This window comes from Ixodes scapularis, unplaced genomic scaffold (assembly GCF_016920785.2).
Source record: "Ixodes scapularis isolate PalLabHiFi unplaced genomic scaffold, ASM1692078v2 PGA_scaffold1__304_contigs__length_218370807, whole genome shotgun sequence".
In the NCBI taxonomy this organism is placed as follows: Eukaryota; Metazoa; Arthropoda; class Arachnida; order Ixodida; family Ixodidae; genus Ixodes; species Ixodes scapularis.
In genome coordinates, this window is record NW_024609846.1 from 193,107,097 (window position 1) to 193,131,799 (window position 24,703).

The 24,703-nt window shown below is 46.2% G+C and overlaps 1 protein-coding gene across 1 annotated transcript; it reads left to right on the forward strand.

The window, feature by feature from the left end:
- The first annotated feature begins 3,663 nt into the window (after positions 1 to 3,663).
- On the forward strand, positions 3,664 to 24,703 carry LOC115314830. The gene is made up of 3 exons (XM_040502137.2): positions 3,664 to 3,831; positions 21,363 to 23,069; positions 24,192 to 24,703. The coding sequence occupies exons 2-3, from the start codon at positions 21,530 to 21,532 to the stop codon at positions 24,338 to 24,340; spliced, it is 1,689 nt and encodes a 562-aa protein (XP_040358071.2). The 5' UTR covers positions 3,664 to 3,831; positions 21,363 to 21,529; the 3' UTR covers positions 24,341 to 24,703.

Below are 24,703 nucleotides of genomic sequence, written 5' to 3' on the forward strand. Positions count from 1 at the left end.
GGTGCTTCGCAAGGGTGGTTTGGCGCACCTTCGACGACGTGGCAAAGCAGTCGCGGTATTCGGCGAGAAGGTTAATCAACTGTCGTCGTTTCGGGCCCGGGAGTTTAGGGTCAATGTCGAGCTACGCTGGCGACGCACTGTCTTGCTGAGGTGGCGAGAATTCGTCAGTAATGGCGGCGACTGCGGCGGAGTTTTGGAGTTCCTCGACCTGGCCCACGGCTGCACCTTTTGTGAGGTGTTGCGCTTCATTTCGGAAGTTCGTGACGAGGACCACAGTGCGGCCATCCTGAAGTTCAGCAACGCCTCTTGCGACGCCTATTCCTCTTCCCAGAAGCAACTGGAGGCTTCCTTCGAGCAGAACTTCGCCGCAGAAATCTTCGGTGATCCCGACGGGTACGAAAACACTCGACCGCGGCGGTAAGTTCACGTGGCTGGCGAGGACTCGGACCGCAGATGACGTCGCTTTGGGTTCCTCCGGTGGTGAAACAGGCTTTCGCAGCGTCAACCGGTTTGCTCCGAGGTCGATGACGGCGCCATACTCGCAGAGGAAGTCCATTCCGAGGATAACGCCCCTCGAACAGTCTTGCAGAACGACGAACTTTACAGGGCACGTCTCACCGTGGATCTCGACGCGAGCGGTGCATCGCCCGACTGGTGTGATGAGGTGCCCACCGGCGGTTCGTATTTGAGGGCCCTCCCACGTAGTTGTCACTTTTCGCAGGCGGCGGGAGAGCCTCCCACTCAAGACTGAGTAGTCTGCTCCGGTGTCCACGAGCGCTGATGCGTCGTGGCCGTCGATGATGACGTTTAGGTTATTGGACACCGTTGCAGGGGCGTGCTTTCGATCTCTGGTAGCGTTCGAGTGGGGGCCCTCCGACGTTCGTGGAGGATCTTGGCGTCGGTCGTCTTCGGCAACTCCACCTCCAGGGGTTGCCGCGCCTAGTTTCCCCGGCGAGGAGCGAGGGGCGACAGGCTTTCACGTCGGGGTCGGTGCATCGGCGAAGCTGGACGTCGTGGCGACGGCGACCGGAACTCTCGGCGGGACGTAGGCTCGGGGGACTGAGGTCGTCGCAGGTACTCGTCGATCTCCCGAGGGCGTTCACCATATCGGGGTCGCGGGTCGTTCGGGTGGAACCCGCGCAGCCCGAGTCGACGGTATGGGCATCGGCGGTAGGTGTGGTCTGCTTCCCCGCAGTGGAAGCACAGAGGGCGTCGGTCGGGCGTTCGCCACACATCGGTCTTCCGGGGTGCACGGGGCTCCTGACTGGCGTACTGGAGCTGGTCGTCGCGGCGTCGGTCGTGCTGCGGCGCAGGAGAGTGACGTCGGGGGTACTGCGGCGTTGGGGCGTCTCTTCGGGGTGGCGCCGTGGCTTGGCGGGAAGCTTGCGGCGGTCGTCGGGCCATGGCGGCGTAGCTCAACGTCGGTTCCTCCGGTGCCACCCTGGTGACGGGAACCTCTGGTTGGAGCGCTCGATGCACTTCTTCTCGGACAGCCTCGGCGATGGAAATGGTTGGCGGACGGCTGGTGGTTGGCAGCAACCTTCGCAGTTCCTCCCGGACAACCTCCCTGATAATTTCGCGGATGTCCGTACCAGGCACGTTTTCACCGCTAAGCGGCGCGGTTGCAGTGACGCTTGGCTGCCGCTGGTAGTGGGAAGCGCGCGCTTGGAGGGCGCGCTCGATGTTTGTCGCCTCGCTGACGAAGGCGTCGACCGTTGCCGGCGGGTTGCGGACGAGGCCTCCGAAGATGTCGTCCTTCACGCCCCGCATCAAAATGCGCAGCTTCTTTCCCTCGGTGGCCTGAGGATCGGCGCGGGAGCTCAGGCGGAGCACGTCCTCCACAAAGCTCGTGACGCTTTCATTGGGGCCCTGGGTCCTGGTTCGCAGTAGGTCCTCGGCTCTCTCTCGGCGGTGGTGGTTGACGAACGTAGCCTTCAGGTCGGTCTTGAAGATGTCCCACGACGTCAAAGAGAACTCATGGTTCTCGTACCAGTGCTTGGCGGTTCCCTCAAGCGAGAAGTAGACGTTGTGCAGGCGTTGCTCGTCGGTCCAGCCATTGTGGCGGGCAACGCGTTCATACTGGTCAATCCAGTCTTCGACGTCTTCGTAGAGTTCACCGTGAAAGGGGGCAGCCGTCCGCGGTGCGACGGGCATGTAGACGACGGGAGAAGCGGCGGGGGCTTGCGACTGGTTGGCCATTGTCGTCTTCTGCGGCTTGGGCTTGTCCAGGAGCAAACCGTACTCCGGATCCTCTCCCTTGGTGCGGCGGCTGGTCCGAATTTCAGGTTCAGCGGTGAGTGGTCTTCTCCCCGAGCCGGCAATCGGACTTGCACTGCGGTCCCTTGGAGGGGAACGCTGCACGGGCATGCGGTACCCCGCACCTCCACCAAAATGTCACGGGTAGTGACCAAAAATAACAAATAAACAGGAAGAAATAAACGTTTAATGTGGCGAACTTGTGCCAAACATAAAAGAGTACAAAAGATAATAATAGAGCGTCGCGGGCGTCGAAGTCGGCGTGGCAGCAGAGTCGAATGCTGGGGCGAGACTGACTCGACAAGGTCGCGGGCGGCCTCTTATCTAGAGTGCGTCGCTATCTCGAAGATTCGGCGAAAGCGGCTCGAGCGTCGCGTGATCGGGGCGAGAATGAACACGCACTTTCTAGAAAACAAAAGCAGAAGATACATGGATATAAATAATAGAAGTTACGTGCGCTACATGAATAAACGGGAACTTTCTGGAGGTCCGTGACCGAGCGTTGCTTTCTCAGCCCTGCGCGCGGCAATATCACTCAAACGTCCAATTTTTGCTTACTGACACGGTTATACTTTTGATATATCGTGACATGTTTACGGCATTGTAACTTCTGGATTGTTTGCTGGAGCCAGTAAACTAAAAGTTACGAATCTTTCATTTAAACAGGCATGGGACGTTTTCACCTTATTGATGCGTGTAAAATTAAATATACTAGTTAGACTATACTAGACTGCTCCTCTCTTTTTGTTTACAAAGAACAAAAATAAATGAATCTAGCTTAATAACCACATCGCTTCAAAAGGGTACGACACTGTAATTCGCAACAATTATGATTCGACGCTGAATTTTGTTCGCAAACCATCAATACAAAAAGGTCCTTCTATAAAAAGTGAGTTATCAAAATCCCCTCTCGAGCAATATAAAGTTCAGCCTTTTTTCGTTAAAATGAAACTAAAAGCATTGCTATGACCTATTGGTAAATTTGGTAGAGCTAACTGAATTGTAGCATAATATTGAGCCCAAATTCCCTCATTAATATTTTAACAACGCAAATGCATATCGAATCCGTCTTTATGGTAAACTGTAGCGTATATCTTTGCAAAACAATGGTTGGCAAAATTTATTAATGAAAGAATGTTTTGTTCTCGCGAAAGTTCCCTGCATTCGGTATGTCACGGTTATGTGATTCAAACTACGTGATTTATTCCAGATATTATAGTAAAACTTACCATACTGCCGTGCCTCAGCATGCAGAAAAATGAAGCTGCTTCAAATAAAGGTACCTTGACAGGCGGTTTCGCAAATTACTAGGGAAATCATGAGCGACTTTCCAGGTAGATATTTGTTTAGGCTGTTTTTCAAAGCAATGATTAGTTTTAAAAGATATTGGTACTTTCCATTATTTATTATGGATTTTTACTGTTCTTCTTACAGGTCCGGGGGCAGGAATTGTCAGCAAAGTTTGGCCCAAGACCCTGCTAGTTACGAGCTCTATTGTGTCGGCGGTCGCATTGGCTTGCTGCTACTTGATTTTTGGACTTCTATCATGGACGCTGTTACTCGGACTTCTGTTTGGTGAGTAGTGAGAAGCGTTCGAGGGAAGTTTAATGTTTGTTCAGATTTTGTGCTGGCTTACTCTCTTTAGTTTTGGTAACGCTTATTTCCCAAAAGCACAGTTGCCGATAACGAAGTTTTATTGCGTTAAATATTGATTTGCTTGAACTCTGTACGATAAACATTTCTTATTTGATCATAGTAGGGCAAGTTACGTTGAAAATGCTAATTAACTTTGGCCACCAGTACCCCTGCTTCCAAAGTATCTTATTAAAACTAAAATACCCACCGCACGAAAACTAATTAATTACTAGTCTGGCATTTTTACGCCCCTTTGGGGTATTCGCTATACGGCGGTTTACGTTCCTCACATCTTGTGCCTTTGAGTCGCCTGTCATATTAACCGTGGTGCACTATATGGAGGCTGTACGAGTCAGTAGTTCCATTACTTTGCAGCACAAGACTGTTATTTTAGTTTCATCGGTATATTTTTGCAAAAATAAGTTATCTAATAGTGTCTGTAGATACAGAAAGAACCAAATGGAGACTCGAGTTTATATTTTTAGAAATAATCGACATTACACGCGGTAAGACATTCAATGTGACCGTTGTAATCACATTAGTTTTTTTTTATTCAACCTGAGAATGAAAGAGATTGCACTCGCACCTTACTATGTGGAGTATCTTCTGTCCATTCCTGTGTTAGTCGCGGCGTTGGCAGTAGCTCAGTTGTGCGTGCACTGTCGATGCCCCGGCGCAGTCTCAGTCCTTTTAAAGTCCGGCAAGCCGACTGTAGGGCAATGAGGCAGACGGCCAGGAAAGCCTTGCCCGTTAGTCACCCCATAAGATTTAACTCCAGCGCGACAGTAAAAAAGTACTTGTGTTTGTAATTTAAGTTTTCTAAACCATGAACCTTAAATATTAATTAAAATGAATCTACAAGTAGTTGCAGTTGAAAGCAATAAGTCACAATTACAAAAAACCCAGAAATACAAGTATATATTCGCCATTCAATTACTACAAATGAATTACTAGCAAATAATAAATTTGATTTGGTTTCCAAACTTGAACATCATTCGCTGATTGTACTCATCGAAACACAACTTTAGCATTAAATAGCCACTAAAATATGAAAGCCGTTTACAATTACCTGTAACCCCGGTTAGAGCGCAGCTCTTGAGGAGGAAGATGGAAGCGTACTGAGGGATAGGTGACTCCTTGAGGTCACGTAACCTCAAGGGGGTCACGTGACCTCAGGGGGTCACGTGACGTCAGGGACTCACGTGACCTTTGGGGGTCACGTGACCTCGGGGGTCACGTGACCTGAAGGGGTCACATGACCTCAAGGTGATCACGTGACCTCAAGGGGGTCACGTGACCTTTGGGGGTCACGTGACCTGAGGGGCTCACGTGACCTTTGGGGGTCACGTGACCTGAAGGGGTCACATGACCTTAGGGGGTCACGTGACTTCAGGGGGTCACGTGACGTCAGGGGGTCACGTGACCTGAGGGGCTCACGTGACCTTTGGGGGTCACGTGACCTCGGGGGTCACGTGACCTGAAGGGGTCACATGACCTTAGGGGGTCACGTGACCTCAAGGGGTCACGTGACTTCAGGGGGTCACGTGACCTCAGGGGGTCACGTGACCTAGGGGTGTCACGTGACCTGGGTGGGTCACGTGACCATCTTGAGGTCACGTGACCCCCAGATCACGTGACTTCAGGGGGTCACGTGACCTTAGGGGGTCACGTGACTTCAGGGGGTCACGTGACCTCAGGGGATCACGTGACCTCAGAGGGTCACGTGACCTCGGGGTGTCACTTGACGTGGGTGGGTCACGTGACCCCCAGAAGTCACGTGACCTCGGGGGGGGGGGGGTCACGTGACCATCTTGAGGTCACGTGACCCCCAGAAGTCACGTGACTTCAGGGGGTCACGTGACCCGTGACCTCAGGGGGTCACGTGACTTCAGGGGTCACGTGATCTCGGGGTGTCACGTGACCTGGGTGGGTCACGTGACCTCCGGGGGGTCACGTGACCTCGCGGTTACGCCGACGGCGACGGCGACGCCGCTCAAGCCGGAAACGGGCCCCTAAGAGCTGCGCTCTAAAATGGTTCACTCTATGCGTCTATTTTAGCGGGCTCGATATTTAGCGTGTGTTGCAACGGTGCCGGCAGAAGGGATATTTCGCTGGCAAAAGTTTCGTGATCAGGAGTGGTATGTATGTAATCATTTCTTTCTGTGATAAATTTTTCTTACTTTTTTTTACATCGTTAATTCATTTAGAGTTTCTGAGAAATTACGTATTAAGAACATTGATTGATTTTCAAACAAATGAAGTCTGGGTTTTTGTAGCTCTGGCACGTGCAGTTGGCGGACTAGAGAAGTACAACAAAGAGTCTCTATTAAATTTTGTTTAATCTATTGACTTGTTTTCTAACCACTCTTTCTTTACACGTATTACCTGAATAGCTCCCTTATTTACTTTAAGTTATTGTTCTACATTTTTTCTTTATGGTACAGATTGTCGCCTTAGGGCAAAGGCAAAAGCTGGCAGGATGGGCACCACTACTTATACACCGAAAGGCGTCGCAAAATAGGCCATTTGAAGTGTGATTAGTCAAAACGCAAATTACGCAGACGACTTCTTTAGCTCTAAACACTGCGGTAGTACCTACAGTTTTTACGGTTGTTCCGGTTTTCTTCACAATTTATAGAAAATGTCTTGAGGTGAATTTTTTAATAATATGAAGGTAATACTTGGTTAGCCAGATTCAGAACGCGCATTGTTTTGTTTCGTATAAGGACATTACCTTTTTTTTTTAAATGTATGAGATTTTGTACGCGTTCCAACATGTTCTACAACATATTTATTCCCGTGACGTACGGCACGTCTAGTTCTAGAATAAAAACCGCTTATATTTTATCCTTTTAAATAAAGATATAAAAAGTTTCGCTGTCGCCATAATAGTCTGCTTTTAACTCTTGGTGCTTAAGGCTGCGGTCCCACGGCGGCCATGACATATGACGCTTTCAGCACGTTTTCGAAATGCGATCGTGGCGTGTTCAAGCTTGCTAAAATTATGTGTTATATATCATCTTGTAGTGTACAACATTATCTTTTATCTGATGTAGGATTTCTTTTCCTAGTGCAAAAAGCTAATTCAGAGGGCACCCGCGAACATTGACCTTTTCGGCAAAACATGGTTTCGTAGTACAGTGGTACAGGGTGCACTATTGGATCAATTTCTTTCTAATTTTGGAATGTTATAGAAGATGAGTGCGTTCATTGTCAACGGAGGCCCTTTTTTCGTTTTTTATTTTATTTTGACAGATATTTACTTTAGAAAAATTGACTTTGCGGAAGCACTTCAGTCGCGAAGTTTTGGGCGCCTACTCGGTCATTTTATTTGAAACTTTTTACATCAGTTTGTAATTATGGTCGAAAGAGTTACGCTAAATTTCATTGTAATATGGCTTAAACTTTTTTCGGAATGCTCACGTGAAAAGTGACAAAAACCGTTAATTTTGGCAAACTTCATTTGGTAGTACAGTGGTACAGCGCTTAGGGATTGGCACACATGAATAAAATTGTAGGCCCGCAAAGAAAAACATATTCTGCTTTGCAAAGCGAGGCCCTTTTTCTAAATTTCACTTTTGATTTTCCATAAAAAAAGTTTGAATATAGGCGAAATCACGTATTTGTTGATAGTCAAAAACGAGTATTTTGACCCCTTTTGGCAGACATTTAGGCCGATATTTTTAGTATTAAATGGAGATTACTGTTCCAGGTCCTGATTATTAGCCCACATTTTCACTAATCGAGCCTATTTATTAAAAAGAATCATAAAACACACAGAAAACACAAATTGGATGTCTGGTTGCGCCCTCTATGTGGCGGTGGCTGAAATGTGACTACGCGAGGTTCAGGAAACTGCCGAGGATGGCGCTGATTCCAGCTGTGGTTGCCAGCTTCGGAAACTGGTTGTACACTTGGCTTCTTCCGTTTCTTGCAAAATAACGTGCTGGAAAACTTGGTCGAAACTTGTGAGGTCCTTTATAACACGGTACTTTCTGCTAATATAGCTTTTAGGAAGAATTTAAGTCGCTTTCATATTGTTAAACGATTTTTTTTTATGCGAGGCTCCACCGGTTCAGTTTGCTGAATAAATTGTTCACGGAATCGATATCGAAGTTTCAAATTACCGAGATGCCAAAATCGCCAGTTCTGCGTAGATACGCAGCGTGACGCACGTGCTTCTGGTGCGTGTGCACGTACGTGTTTGCTGCGTAGTTCTTCGGTTGCTGCGAGTTTTCGCGTATTTATTGTGCACTGCTTACCTCCGTCTGCGCACGCATCTCATCCTTGTAACTACCCCTGCTCCGTTTGCCTAGAGTGAAGTTTGTGTCTGTCTTTTCGTTCGCTGACTAAGCTCGTGTCGGTGTCCTTCCTACTGGCTGCTGTTCGTGTGTGCGTACCGTGTGTGTCGCTTTGATTACTAGGTCCCCTGCTTATGGGGTGGAGCAAGCGGTGGGCGTCGCGCCAGGGGTGGGTCGTGATTGGGGAAACAGCTTAGCAGCCGACGCCGACTTCGGCGCGTTTCTTCTGCGCACGCGCGTACTGTCATTGATATCGCTACTTCGCGCCGTGACGATGCGCTGATCTACAGGCCGGTCGGCGCTCGCGTGATATTGTTCTCTGAAAACAGATTGCTAGGAGTGCCCTCTCATTCGCTGGTTCCACGCTGGGTGCGCGCAGTCCGTGCTTCTGGCCTCCCGGGCCGCCCAAATGCGTTTTTCTGATGCTTGTTTTGTTTTCAGTAAACAGACAATAGATTCCTGCTGATATTCTCCTTTATAATCTTCACTCTTGACAACTCTTTAGTGTTGGAAGGAACTCCGTCAAATTTGACGATAATGCATGTGTAAGTACAACTGGAACCTCATAGTTGCAAGAATACTTTTCCTGGATTGTCTGCATTAGAGTGCCTCCATGTGCGCTTCGCGCACATGAAGGCTCCCTAGTCTGCACCTTTCTGATAATATGATCGGTCTCCATAAATTGCACTTTCCCGCTTCGGGAGCACGGCCAGCGGTGGTTCTCTGTCGGTCATCGAACCTCACACACGTGAAGCGTTGTCAAAGCTGTGATATACCGGGCGTTTTATTATTCTGTTTTGTTTTGATTTGTTTTTTTTGCTGAAAGAAATTATACTTTTGGTATTCCCGGGGATAACATTATCGGCTGCGGCGGACGTAAAGGAACGAGCGTAAATTGACAGTTAGTGGCCTAATAAACTAATATTTGCCATTTGCGAACGCTGGAGAGGGGGCGACCTCCTCTCCCCCGTTCGCTCCGCTGAAGTGGAACAGGGTGGGAGGAGCTCCCACTTCGTTCTTGACCTGTCACCGACTACAGTTGCGAATTCCACTTGTCATTTTGGAGCGATGACGAGATAGAGCTGAGTCATGTATTGCGTTCTCTGAGATGAAGAACGCAATGCGCGCGGAGTTGCTCCACGTATGCACCAGTCACCAGTAAAAACGACCTGTCCTCCGAGGAGGTCGAGCGAGACGCCGGCTGACATGGGGGTCGGTCACCTCACCGTCACCACCGTCTACCGTGCCTTCAAAAACACGGGGCGCAATATGTTTCTGCAGTATAACAAAAAATTGAACAAACAAGGTGCAAACTTTCATTTTTTTCCTAAGTGTGGTTTGCAGGGCTGAACCGAATACAAAAACGAAACGCCGTGCTGGGATGACGTCGACTACAATGGTACACGATCATAACAAGAGCACAAATCCTGCCACGTTATTTTGCTACAGTGATAAGAGCATATATATCTTTGTCCGCGATGCGGCAACAGAGACATTATTTCCAAATTAGAGTTCGAAGTTAGCCTTCGATGCTAGCACTGACCAACTCACTTCACTCACAGGGTGAAAACGTGAAACTTTGTATCGTTCGGACAGAGATCGAAAAATAACACGCACCGCTTCAACTTGGACACCCCAAAATAATTAACTGTAGTGGATCGCACGCAAAAGCTTCGCGTACGCAATAAAATTGCCGGTCAGAAGTACGGTTCCGCAAACAAAATCAACATATGAGTCATCAAATTATGAAGAAAAACCAGGTGTGAGCGTGCCAAAAATATTCGACAATTATTGTTGTCAATATTTGTTTTTCTATCCACGTGCTTATGTCGCAGTGGAAAGCCGTGAAACTCCCTATAAAATTATTTTGGGCAGTGTTTCCGACGGTGCTCGCTCGATCGTAAAATGTCGCTTTATTGCTACTTTGGCGAATCAAACAAGGAAGCCACGTTCACCTACAATGCCCTGTCCACAAGAAAGGAAATCGAAATTTTCGCTTCGTTTTCTTTTTTTTTTTTTATATATTCTTCTCTTCTGCACGATATAGGGTATGAATTATTATCCTTCCCTGTACTCTCGCTGCGACGAACAGTCCGATAAACGAGTCACCCTATGACAAAGATGGGGGTCCCGAAAATCTCCTAAAATCGTGTTTGTTCTCAGAGACACATCCGTGTGTAAGAAAAACCGCGGCCCTCTCCACGAAGTACGGACATATTTGATAAATAGCGTTGACTTGAGGTTGAACTTTTCATTTGCTTTGTAAACACAAGCGTGACGTCACGTGCGCATCCCACGCGACCCGACTGAAGTCTGAACTGGTGTACTATGTGTGGACAATAGGGCATTATTTTGACTTCCCGGCCGCGACGACCTTGGCGAGGGAGGACAGATGGGGGTCCCGAAAATCCTAGAATCGTGGTTTGTTCGCAGGGACACACATTCGTGTGTAACAAAAAACGCGGCCCTCTCCACGAAGCTTACACAGGCATTGTTGTGTGACTACTGAAGATGCCTTCCGCAAGGGAGGCGAAACTGGTCAGAACTTCAGCTTGGGCGAGTTGGTTATTCATGATTCATGGAGGCGTTTATTCATGGAGGCGAAACGTCTAGTGAAATTGTTTTTTCCTGTTCTGTGAAGTCGGTGCTTTTATTTTAATTATGTTACCAGTCGGCCTGTGTGACCAGTGCTCATTTGAAGAATCGCCTTTGTCTTTTTTGACCCCTAACAAAAACACCCTCATAACATTTTTTTTTTACTGTTCGGCTACGTTGGCATAGCCTATAATCGACATAATTTTTGCGAAAGCCTACTTTTATTTTATAATTATCTGTAACCATTTCTAATTGAAGAAGTGACAAGTATAATAATTATATTATGATTTCATATCAAAATTCGAGGAACCGGGAGATGCGAAATTCGGTGAAACAGCTTTTCAAAAAAATATCCGGTGCCCGAAACTTGCTTATATTAAAATGTCTAACATGTGTATGTGTTCTAATACAGAAGATGAGTGCAATGTGGAAACTGAGTGGCCTCACAAACAATTGTCAACGAGTTGGAATTTTTGATGAATTACCCTTTGTCGAGTCATCTTACTACCGATTGGCCTCTTCAATCAATTGCCCGTCGACAAATATTGTTGTTGGTTTATTTGCCATCTGCTGTAAGGGGAGAGTGTGGGGCTCGTCAAGCCGACATCTGCCAGCATTTTCATCACGCCTCCAGCGTCTGTACCGACTGACGCCGACGAGTTGGCCTAGAAATAAATACCCACGGACTATACTATAGCCGCTAAATATCTCTACGCGAACATGATTTGTTTTCAAAGGGGCACCCGCCTGTCGGTGCTTCTTTGAATTATACATACGTCACGGTCAAAACGTTCCGCAGCTAATGAGTGAAGGCCGACCAACCTATTTTGTCCAAATGTCCGTGTATGGGAGATGAGAATGCCACTGCGTCAAAGGCAAGACGTGTGCGAGCGTCGCTAAAAATAGAGACCACTATCGATGTTTTAGTATACATGGTTTCATTCTTAGTCAGAGCGCAAACAGAGGTTAGATGTCACGAAAAATTGGCGGCGCATTGTATGAGTTGTTATATTAGTGGGTGGGATCACCCAAACAAAGATAGTGAACGCCGTGGCGTTTAGGTGTTGAGCTGTTGGTGATGCTTGATCGACGCAATGTGTCAGTCGAGCTCCAACTGAGGGTGATATGAGGCGGGGCAGCTCTGTGGTTTTACTTGTTGTGTTGCATAGTTAGTTTCGGCCGTCAGCAAATAGTGAAAAATATCTAGCTACCTATCTCTCTCTCTCTCTTTCTATATATATATATATATATATATATATATATACAAAGGCAAAAATGCGTACTGTCAGAGTTACTAATTCGAAGTTTACTACGACGTTTCGAGCGGGGACCACTCTTCATCACCTAATGAAGAACGGTCCCCGCTCGAAACGTCGGAATAAACTTCGAATTAATAACTCCGACAGTACGCATTTTTGACTTTTTATATATATATATATATATATACATTTTACTAATACAATGTCTGGACATTTACACTTACCAAGTAACCATTTTCAGCTGTGATTTGAGACTGTGTTGCGCTTATCCCGCTCTTATTTATTTATTTTTTGTTTCTCTTGTTTCTGGCCTTTTTAGTATAGGCTTCCACCAGCTCGCTTACGCGTGAACTCTAATTTCAAGTGAAACAAGTTTGTAAATTAGGGCGACACTATATAGGTTTGAAATCCTATACCAATTTTATTGCCATTTGGTGAGCCACGTACGAATTTTGAAATATATCTTTTCACCCAAATAATCGATTAGTAGATCGAATAGCGATTCGGACGAATTTACTACGGCGGGAAGAACGAATTTGCAAATCTCATGGCAATTAGGAAATTTCAGCCATCCTTGGTTTCCGATTGGTCGCGCTCAGTAGCGGCTCCCTCCGCACAGAGTAGCCTCGAGTCAGAATTCGTGGAGTCTCTACTGACCGGCCAAAAAAGTGCGGCGCTTCAACTGCTCCCGCCCAGACGACTTGATGTATTTGTATACGCCCATGACATCGGCCGCGATCGGCGATTGAGGTTCCGTTAGCCGACGCAAGCGTCAGCGGACGTCTCATATTTCCATACTCTCATACTACAGAAACAAAAACAACAACAAAAAAATCATCCAGTTCATGCTCACTATGTTCACCACTGACAAGATAGTCGGTAGTTTACGAGTTTCCGTGCAAAGCCGATCAAAACGAGGCACCAGATCAACTTTTACGGCTGCCATCAGGAAAGATCTGGCTTGTCGCGTTCCCTCAACGTCACTCCGAATATTGTTTGTGCCCCACGCACCATCCTCTTGTAGCAATATTTTTATTGTCCCCGTGTGATTTCTTTTTTATGTTCTTACTGGTGTTTGATCATAATTCGGTCATTGAAATAGTTTTTGCTGCCGACCCTACCATTATTTTGACCCTCTGGCAGCAAAGGAATATTATGCCGGCATTACACACGAAATAAGAATGTAGACACTCCGTCCCATATCTCAAATTACATCACAACGTGTTTACACAACTGTAGTGCAGAGGTACGATGAGCAGGGTCTGAGAAAATATTAGTTTCAGTATTTTCAAAAGAGCGACGAAACAAAATAAAGAAAGGACCGCCAATCGGCAGCGCGTGCAAGCAGATGCAGTAGTGACAGGAAGCGCGAGGTGTGTCTTTCGTACGGCCGGCATCAACTCACGCACTGTCCGAAGATGTACTCTGTTTTACTCGTAGGATCGCAACGCTGCGGAATGTAGGCGTGTGATTTCAGAAAGCGCGTCCTACCATTTCTACGCGCGAGTGCTCCTGCAACCCAAGCATTGTAAACAGTTACGTCCTCGCGCCCGTGCCTTGGCCAGCCCCGTACACAACTTATGCAGTATCGAAAAGGCATAGTTCAAAATTGACGGTCCCACTTTTCCATACCGCTTCAAAACCCCATCTCGCTCAAATCACTTGGCAGCCGGACAATTTTGGCAGGGGGCCTCAAGTTGGGGATTATCCGGTACATTGTCCTCCCAACAATGAACGTGGGCGCGACGCGCCAGAGGGTGAACACGTGAAAGGAGGGGCGTAAGAGTGGAGAAGGAAACTCAAGGTCGCAAGCGACGGGAAAAAGGGTTTCGAAATTGGCGCGCAGGTTTTGCAGCATTTGCTCATACGGACAGCCAACGCCGCCCTGGTGGTTCAACTAATGTTTTGTTCAAGATGGCCGCCGTGGTACCGCAGCCTTAATCCGCAGTCGTAATTGATAACGTAAAACTTGATGCAAATTTTACTAAAAACTATAACAATATTCACACAGAATGCGTCTCCAACCGTTGTCTCATTTCGGAATTATGAGAGCTTTGGGACATGTCACGCCGTTGATTTAGGGAACTCTTAATTTTCCTCTCTTTAAAACAGACCAGTATTTATATTCCTATTCCAACAACCTTTAGTGATGAGGTTCTTTTTTCATCTTCGCTAAACAACATGACCGACGCTATTACCGTTGCCAGCGTTAGATATTTCGGAGTAAAGAATGAGTAGTCTAAGTGTTGACAAACTCGGACGGAAGAGCCCCTCTTCCTTCCCAGTATATGTCACCTGTTCGCATGAGGCGAATCAGTTGATACAAAACAAAGGAAATAAGTGATTGTGTTTATAAAAAAAAAAACTGCAATGTTACCATAAAGCTCATATATCCAGACATTGACGGGAAGAGAGTTTCTTAGGAAAAAAAAAATTCCGCAGAGATACTTCAGATTGCTTACGTGTAGGAATACGAAAGCATTCCTGCACGGCGGTGCATTCCTTCAAGCAGCGCGCCACGTCTTTTTTCGTACACGGAGCTCCGGCGGTTACATCACGCTCCCTCACTGCGCAGGCGCGGCGAACCTTGCCTACTTCACGACGGCTTCCGTGACGAAGCATCTGCGTTGCTGTGGTTTTCTTTGTGTTTTATTGGGAATGGGAATTTAGGTGCCGTTTCGCTCAGTCAATGGGAATCTACACTGTTATCAAAAATAACACGCCCAGACGTGTAAACCGTTGTCCCGTAGCGGACACGTCGAAACGTGTTCGTTTTACACGCAGCCATCTGTGTTTTTCGTCTACACGTGAGGTGCTGTGTAAACTTAACACGATACACCGTGTTTTTCTTCTGCTAAGAACGGTTGAGCGTATTTGCTGAGCGTGTTCATAAAACATGGTGGCCTGCAGTCGAGAACAGGCGAGATACGTGTCCAGCGAGCCGCGCGCCTTTCAGCTGAATTGAGAGCACACAGGACGGCGTTTGTTCTCGTTCGATGTCTTTTATACACACTAAACAGTCTCCAAGCGGCGGACGTATATATAGCTACGTGCAAAGGTACGTACACGTGCGTCGTCGGCGGTCGGCGGCGTTGGTAGCTACGATCGAGCCGCTAGACAGAAAAGCGAACTTAAATGGACAAATAACTCGAGCAAACTATTTGAAATCGGGCGGTAACTTGCGCCACCTAGCGGGATTTTTAGCAGTCTATAAAAAAAAAACGAGTTTGTTAATACGCTACGACCGATCACAAGCAGACACAACCCTACATACATCACAGGCAGCACCAATATCATGCATTGCACATCACCGACATGTACACAAACACAACACCGACACTGGGCCCGACACTTCCTACTCAACATGCTTTTCTCCCCGCGGCGTATATGAGCTGGACATGTGCGGGTGAGCTCTTTAATCGCTGACCGTTACAGATTTATAGAAGAAGACACAAAACACGGCGAAATGGACAGCCGTATGTAACTACTGTTCGCATTTAAAAAGTATGGAGGCAAAATCTATAATGTTAGTCCGTTGCGAAAAATAACGATGTATTGACAATAAATCCTAAACCGGTCATGAAGAAGTTCAAATTTTTGTTATTTTCATGCTAGACCAGTGTTATGAGCAGTCCGTCTAGCTTGAATCAGATTAAAAAAAATATTGGGATTTTATCATTATGTAATTATAATAAATGGAAATGATCCTTGCGCAAAGCATTTTTTATATATTCTTGTGAAGGACATCCGCCCAGCACTTCACTTCCGCTAGTTGCAGTACGGGAGCAGACGCCTTCACTTTTGGGTCGTTTTGATGCAGTTTGTTGTCGTATGTCGTGTCGGTGTTGAGTGGAGCGGTGGGGCTCGGGAGCTCGTGACCGGTGTTATTCGTGTTCACTGGTGTGGCGCTAATGCGTTTCTTCTTCTTCTTTTTTTAATATTGTTATCACTTCGAATTTCTAAGATTCACGAGCCCGCGGCACTACATTATGCTGAATCACGAACTCCTTCTCTGTTGACGTCGTTTTCCTGGTACCACTCGTGAATACTGCAAGCGTTTAAACAGTGTGCACCATCTCGCCTACATTCCCGGTGGCGTACTCGACCTGTTGAAACTTATTGCTTTGTAATTTTGGACTACGCAAGGCAGTTATCTCGCTGCTCTGGTTTCGGTTATAAAAGCAAGGCAAAACGCTCATAGTTCCCGCCCTCAGTATACGTTGGACATCTTCCACACTTTGACACCGGATAACTGAATGAACGAAGATCTACATTCACTTCAGAGATCACTCTCGCCGCTTCCTCACCGTTGAGCAGCAGGATCAGCTGGCGACAAGCCACGGATGAAAGCATCCGTGGCTTGTGAGCATCAACAGCCCAAGCGCACTCGGTGCCGACGCGGGCGATGCGGGTTTCTGTCAACCGGGAGGCCAGCACAAACAGTGACCGTTTCAGCTCTTCGTCATGACACGGTGTTGCAGAGAGCAGGGTAAAATAGAACTACACGGACCACCGAAGCAAACGCACTGCTATTGTAAATCTTGGCTTGTGATTGCGCCTTTGTAGATCATCTCATTCGTTTTGCTGGAGAGACGCAAATAACAGGCATAACAAAATCGCTTGCATATTCCGCGTACCTCGCAAAAGCATTTACCCCGTCACCTTACGAAAAGCGCGAAACACGGAGTCCGCACGGTCCTACGCTTCCCCTGTTTTTTTACTTGATTTAGAACAGTTTGTACCTCCTTGTAGATATGCCTACTGAAACTGAAACAGGGCAGTGCCATAGAAAGCAGACAATGTTGGGAAAGCTTGCTCGCTCTCTCCGATTTCTCAACTCTCAAGTGATTTTACCATAGTAAATGCACCAACGCCTCTTTCCAAAATAGAGAAAAAGCACTATGTTCACCACGTAAAAAATGGTCTCAGTTCATGCATCTGTGGGCAGGTTGGAAATCTTGCCCCAATTTATTCACACCGAATTATGAGCGCAACAAACTCGCACGAGATTTAAAGGAAAATATCAGTGGTGACTTAAGTTTCCCCGAAATTCTGCTAACCGGTCGTTTGCAGGACCGAGTCATCTACTCGAGCTGTGTGCGTCGCTGTGCAAACGCAGTCCAACACGAAGCATAAAAACGGCAGATCTATAGGACAACAATCCGGAGTCCATTGTTCAATTTAAACGACGTAATTTTGTTGAAAACGCCCACAGCTTTTTACTCACGGTATGCGTCGGGATACTTCCACATTTTGAAACGGAACGAAAGGAGATTTACTTTTAAGATTTAGATTACTTTTAAGATTTAAGATTTACTTTCGCTACGAATGTTCTATAAAATGTAGTGATAGCTACTCCAGGGTATATGTTTTCAAATTGTCTCAAAGAAGTTTAGTGCTTAGAGTGGGATATAGATCTTTATATAACATCTGGGTGACCCTGCAGTTATACAATCGTTACTTAGATAACAGATGCTCACACTGGCATCCAAGCAGCGACTGCTGATTGTGATTTAAACTGTGCTCAGGAAAAAAACAAATCTGGTACATGAAAGTTGCCGGCCGAACGGGACGTAACGTAACTGCAACGGTAATAATAATAATAATAATCCTAAAAATAATAATAAATCTTCCATTTTACGTGCCCACAAACAACTTTACAGTCTATGATGTGAATCGTTTCTTATGTGTTTTTTTTTTTTTTTTTGCTAAGCTCAGAACACAGTCCGCGGCAGAACAGGAAGCAGACAAAAGTGTAATTTTCTCATACAGAGTTCTGAACCACTTACAAAGAGGCACTGGTAACCACGGAAATTTTTCCAAAAATAATGTATAGCGCAAGAAAACAAACAAACAAAAAAAAAACGATTATTTTAGAGGCGTCTGATGTTCTCATCTAATTAGATAACTTTGGCTGTGACGTCTAAAGGCTTGATACACTGCTGTAATATAATAAAGTTAGAACTCTAAAACTGCCATTGTTCGGCAATAAAGGTATAAATGTGTGATGAAGGCATGGTTAAGCTGGCAGCTTTATAACATGGGGCTGTACTGGTTTCTTAAGGATTTTGACTGTTCGGCAGTATTAAATGGCAAAAATGTCGACACTGCGACAGACACTTTTACTCGTATTATTAGGAATTGAATGGACATGTTTATTCCGAAGCAAAACTTCAGGTACTCAAGGTATCCATCTTGGTTATAAATAAAGACACTTCCATAAATTGTTTCAAAACAGTTGTTTGAAATTATGGTACACCAAGTTCGGTACCTAGGGGAAACATGTAAAAAAATTGTTCAAAATGACAAACGGGCCTATAGACCTTTTCAGCCTCCGTCGCACGGGCGCTGCCATCTTAAAATCACGTGACGCGGCCGCCATAAGGTGGCTTCAACTCGTCGATCCACTCTCCCGTCCGAGACTTGTCGAAGGCGTTGCATTCGCGTTTTTCGTCACGTTTCTCCGCGTTTCTCGCCTTATTGTAAATTGCCGTCCGATGTTTACATTTAGAACTTAATTGCATGCCATCATTATGTGCACGACCACATATGTAGTTAATTTTGTAACCAAATTTACTGTAGAGTGTGCCCATCCTGCACCCTCTACAATAAAAGAACATTTATCCCCATGTCAACCCGAAGACTCATTGTGCACGCACTCGTTTATAGTGTGCTTCAATATGGAATTACCTTGTTCGGGCAGTGCACAAACCTATTAGAAACTAAAGTGAATTCTCTCCTAAAGGGCATCTTGCGTAGCGTGGCCGTATGGCTCCAATATTCAAACATCCGACATCATCTTTGACGATCTCTCTTTACCACCCTTTCGAGCCCTATTTCTGCGTACCGTTATACTCCGACATTACTGGGATAATACCTTTAAGGTTCCCAACGGGGTTTGTCGTGACCTTCGTAAAGTGGCACCATATGCCACGCCGCGAATTAGTACTCATTTTGCGACATGCATTCGGAGTTATTATGTTCCAAAAACCTTTAACAAACTCCCACCTGTGCTGAGTGACATTACTTCTCGTGGGAAGTTAAAAAGAAAACTGAAGACTATGTGCTCGTCCATAGGAAAATAACGCCAACCTTCAAGACTTTTCGTAATGAGTTTGTACTGTGTAATTCGTCTTTAACGATATTTACCTTGTCGCGTCTCTAAATTTCTGTAACTTCTTTGTTCTGTTTTCTTTTGTGTATGGGTGGGGGGGGGGGGGGGGGGGTTCATTGTTATGCGTGCTTTTGTAGATATTTTGTTGGGATCAGTCCTACAAGTCTTTAGGACTTTGACGGTCCCGTAATGATACTCTGAGGACGTTTAAGCACCTGCAATAAATTTATTATTATTATTATTATTATTATTATTATTAGTGTTATTATTATACCATTCGGTTATTTCCCTATATTCTTGTGTTACTCAGAAAATCTTCGAAGCACTTAGTGCGCAATTTGTTTTTGTGAGAGTGGAACAACAGTCGATACGTGATTTTTTATGTGTTTTGTGTCTGTTGCGTACATGTATACCAGTTTATTATAACACCTGCGCTGTGTTTTACGTAAAAATTTTGTAAACGATGTGATTTTCCCCGGGAACTAACTTTAGCGATTTGAAACAAATACTGTTAAAAATGGATCACTTGAGTACATCATCCGGTGGACGACTACATACGCATAGCCATAGAGCACCCACCTATGAAATATTCTCGCAACTAATACGCCGTAAACTGTCGCAAAAAAAAAAAAAAAAAATTCTGCAAAACTGAAGTATTTTACGGTCAATAAAAACAACACGTAACTGAAATATTATGATGCTAGAGGAATTAGGATATATTTGTTGTGAATGAAAATACTTTTATCAATTAACGAATATGCGGCAACTTACCCGAAGTGGGAACCAGTGAAACATTGTGAATTGATCGACTGGCTTTCTGTTTTTTTTTTTTTTATGAAATTCACGATTAAGCGTGCCATGTTATCGCGCGACGGGACACTGAGATCAATATAAGAATGTTGGTTTGGGATCGTTGGTCAATTATCTGGCGATTAGAACTTCACATAGCATGCAAGATAGAACGTACGTACAATGACATAAATACTGTAGAACAGTGGTCTCAATCTCATTTGAATCTGGGAGCCAGATAGCCGATACCTGAAAGATCGAGGGCCAACGCAACACCCTGGGGGGGGGGGGGGAGTTAGATGATTTTAAAAAGGAGACCTCGTCCTCTATGCTTTTTGTAACTCACTTTTGTGAGTGACATGTTTAGATTTGATTTGTTTATATGAATACTTGGGGTCTGACGTCTTTTGATATCAAGAATTAAAATTGCACCGCCCCACCAACGTGCTGGCATTTTTAATGGAACAAGAGAGCAATTGCACTCTCGTTTTCGTTGCTCATTTCACTCAGAAGTTCCCCAAGCTCAGTATGTCTTTAAAAAATCAATCAGTTAATTTGACAGTTCTTGCTTTCCTGACGATTTTTATCACAACACTCTGAACAAATACTTAGGCTCTAATCTCGAGCTCGTAGCTTTATCTTCGGCAGCTGCTCCTGCTGATCGAGAGTTTGCGCAGCCGAGATTAAACGAATAGTTCGCGCTTGCAGCAGTTGCATTATTGTTGTACATTAGAAAAAGTTAAGAAGCAAAGAATAAAGCAAAACAAAGGGCAAATGAACACATATAAATATAAACTATGTGAATATGTTTAAAGAGCAGAGCTACTTTTCGAGCGAAAATGAATCGGCGAGATGAGATCACTATGGCGCACACCATTTCCAGCGAATTGGAACCGGGACGCGTAGCCGGTTGCCCGCGGGCCGCATGCGGCCCGCGGGCCGCATGTCTGAGGCCGCTGCTGTAGAAGGACTGGCGCTAAAGTTAGCAGAAGCCCCTGCTGTATGTATGTTCGTTTTCTCCCTCGTCCTCTTAGCGCTGCTTGGCACCATTGTCAAGGCATGTTTATTTTTTGTCGTGGCCCGTGGATGGGTCCTAAGAGTTCCACAAATTAAGACATAAAATCCAAAGATGTACCTCACTCTAGAAGAGGCAGGTACTTGAATGAAGACTTGTTTACCTCTTCGTTGTCAAGGTCTGAACAGAAACAAGACCACACATACATCGGTCTTGAAAGCGTGTTTAATATTACGGCTTCTAGAAACTAATACCATCTTGTCAAATGACTAACAGGTCGACTTTTGATGGTGATTTTTCCAAGGCATTATATTTATTGCAGTTGAGATATGATGCTTCTTGAGTGCTGTGAGCCACATTTGTTGTGTGGTTTGACCACATAAATCTTGTTCTTTCAGGAGCCTCGGTGGGAGCAACAAAGACGGCTTGTGTCCTCATCGTAAATGCCTGCTTCAAGCAATACCGCTCCATCGGAAATGGGCTAAGCATTAGCGGTGAAGCCGTAGCGGTATATCTCGGTGGGCCATTGATTAGTAAACTGACCAACGAGTACGGTGTAAAGGGAATGTTCCTCGTTATGTCCGGTGTGATGCTAAACGCCGCCGTGATTGCTTTCTTCATCAGCAGATTTACGTTCGATGCTTCCGAAGGGCCGGGGGAGGAGTTGTTGCCGCTAGACTCAAAGTCTGACGTCGACTTGGCGAACAAGGTGATAATGGAAGAGGCGCCGGTAGCGGACGAAGAGAAGGATCTACTCAAGGTCCCGCTCGAACGATGGCCGGAGAGCCTCTCAGATATAATGAGTCGCGAACGTAGGAAAACAAACATTGTCGAGTGTGTCGCAGTTATCGAACATCAGGAAAGCGACAGTGAAAGTGATGACGCGCTGTCATGGTCTGGCAGCGAGTTGCAAGATTGGCGAAGCTCTGGTGAAACCAGTGCTAAGGATGATGCTGTGAATAGCCCGAAGGTGCCATGGCGATCATTTTCTAAAGACAGCGACCAAAGTCGCTTGCTCAAGAGGCGAAGTTGGCATAACGACGAGGTGGATGTGAAAAGACGACGAAGTTTCTTAGAACGATGGGTTAGTTCTTCTATAGAATCACTTCGACTTGCGCGCCAGGCTGAAAAGACGTACACCAAGCTGAAAGACAGCGAAGACTCGCCGCCGTCTGATATCAATGTTTCGTCTAGGGATAAAAGCACGAGCCGAGGCAATGTCACCAATGTCTCAACAGTGCCAGCAACAGATGCAATCAGCACAATTTCCAGCCACAGCAAGCTGTCATCCGAAAATCAGATTCAGTTCCATCCGGCCGATGGGTGTGTTGTGCAGAACGCAGATTTACTCAGTGTCGTCGAAAACTTCCCTCCCGAAAAATCTTCCAACGGAACTGACGCTCCGGGTCCTATTCCAGCCATAGTACTTGAAGATGCCTTTAGCAGCGGCCTTTCCCGCAACAACACAGAGCTATCCTTAGAAAACGGAGACTTGTCTCGCAACGCAGCCTTACTGAGCAGCCTCGACCAACTGGCGCTTACGGTTCCTGGAGCACCGTTGAAGCGCCGGTACTCTCGTTTGGCCCAGGACATCATCATCCGCCAGCTACAAGACAAGAGGAGGCAAGAGCGCTGTGGCGGCCATCTTAACATCTTCAGTAACCCGACTCTATACCTGATCTGCGTGGCAAACTCGGTGATGTTCAACTCCGTCGTCATCTTTCTCACTAAACTGGCGGAGGTTCTGCAGATGAAGAGCATCCCAGCAACCCTTGAAGACAGGCTGATGCCGACCTTCTGTATAGGTAACCTTGCCGCCTGCCTGTGTTCGGGATGGTTCACCGACGAGGGTCACATCAGCGTACGACGTGCCATCGCGGTGGATTTCTTCATCCTTGGTGGCTCAATGCTCATCGTGTCGCTTCATAACAGCGTCAACACGTTCGCCGTGCAAAGTCTTCTCCAGGGTTGGGCGTTCGGGCAGAGCAAGGCCCTGGCTCCAGTCCTCCTGGTGGACACTCTCGGAGTCGGTTCATGCGGGCTGGCTTACGGCGTGGTTTCCTTTGCGACAGGAGTGAGCGCGCTCATCGGGCAGCTCCTGGTTGGTACGTTCGTCAGTTTAAATAATTTTTACCAACCCTTCAGAAACTTCATTTTGAATATTTATTTTACTATTTTACCACTCACAATTTCGTAAGTGACGGGATGCTGGTTTCAGGGGAGAGCTGAACGCGTATTTATGGGCTACCGTTTCTTTTCACTTAAAAACGTTCGAGTTAAAGGGCGTTTACCAGCAGTGTGAGTCGTACGGGCTATACGGCGTGTAAGTTCGCCTGCTTATTGCGTACCTCGTGCGTTCGTTTTCCACCCAAACGCGTCCCTGTACTTTAGCCCCCCCCTTTTCCGATCTCAACCAATTACGGTGCGTGCTTGGCAGCCGCGTCACCACGTATTTCGTGGTCCTTCTCTATGTTGCTCACCGATCGACGCGCTCTTCCTTGCATTCCGATGCGCCAAGGGCGCACTTTGGAGCACTTGCTTCGGGCGTATATAAACCTTCGCAAAAATCGCCTTCTGCGCGCTGCCACCTTTGTCCGCTGGGCTGTGGAACGCCTTTTGAGCTTGTGCTATTACTCTGCTGCGTGGTAGATCGGATGCTACGTATGCTTTCACAGCTCAGTGACTCAGCATTTTTCGCCCGGGTGACAAACGATGCAAAGGTCTATAGTCACAGACAGCTTAATGAACGCAAACTCGGCAAGTTTTAAGCATCTTATTACCGCGCTGGCGTCAATGTGATTGTGGCATTTGCCGACAAGAACGTTGAAGGCCAAATCTCAAATCAAGATACGCGAACGTGTTAATCAACACCCTGCGTTTCTGAAGCTGTTGGGGACCGCTAAAACGTTTATGACTAAGATGTAGTTTTCTGTCGTCCGTTGCGTTTTTCCCCTACCCCCCGTTTAGTCTGTCTCCTTAAATCAGCTCGTCTGTATTTTCACTCAACTCGAATTATTCATTTATTTTCGCAAGCGTAAAGGCTCCCTTGTTGCTCCTTACTTTTTAGAAAGCAGCATTGACCTGACGAATAATATTGGCTTGCCTCGGACGTACAGCAGTTGATCTAACTCTTGAAATAATTAATTAATAACAGCATATGCGCGTTTTCGCATTGATTTTTTTCAGCATAAAACGGTAATATCTCGCGTCCTTTTTTCTTTTCGCAGTTCATTTCAGGGACTCGTATGGGACACAAGACTTCATCTTCAACTTTCACGGGATCCTTGCGCTGGCGATCGCCGGAATGTTCCTCGTCGAAACAAGATTCAACCGTGCGCTCGTTCGGAAAAGAAGGCCGCGAGCTCAGGAGCTGTGAACTTTGCGCCCACCCTCATGACACCTGAGAGCCTGACTGCACCAGTGTAAATCGTGCTCGTAAACCTCTATTTGTCGTAAGAGTGTGCTGAAAACTTCCTTGAACTTATTGTTCACCACTGTCCGAAACATAAACGTTCACCACGAGCAGAACATAAAGGATCGTGAGATCGTTTCCGCGCCAAACAATTAGCTGATGATATCACGGGGAACGCCAACGCTTGGCAAATAAATTTTGGTTCTACACACATTCTAGAATTTTAGTTCTTAGCAAAAATAGTGGATCTTAGAAGAGGGTGGGTTGCACTTTTGTGACCGTCAAGTCCAGGGGCTCTACACTTAAGAGCAGATTTGTACACGTTAC

Excerpts from the sequence above, each read along its gene's own strand:
- LOC115314830 (XM_040502137.2), top strand. The coding sequence starts at position 21,530 with ATGTTCCTCGTTATGTCCGGTGTGATGCTAAACGCCGCCGTGATTGCT. Across the intron at positions 23,070-24,191 it reads CATCGGGCAGCTCCTGGTTG|TTCATTTCAGGGACTCGTAT; the intron begins GTACGTTCGTCA and ends TTCTTTTCGCAG.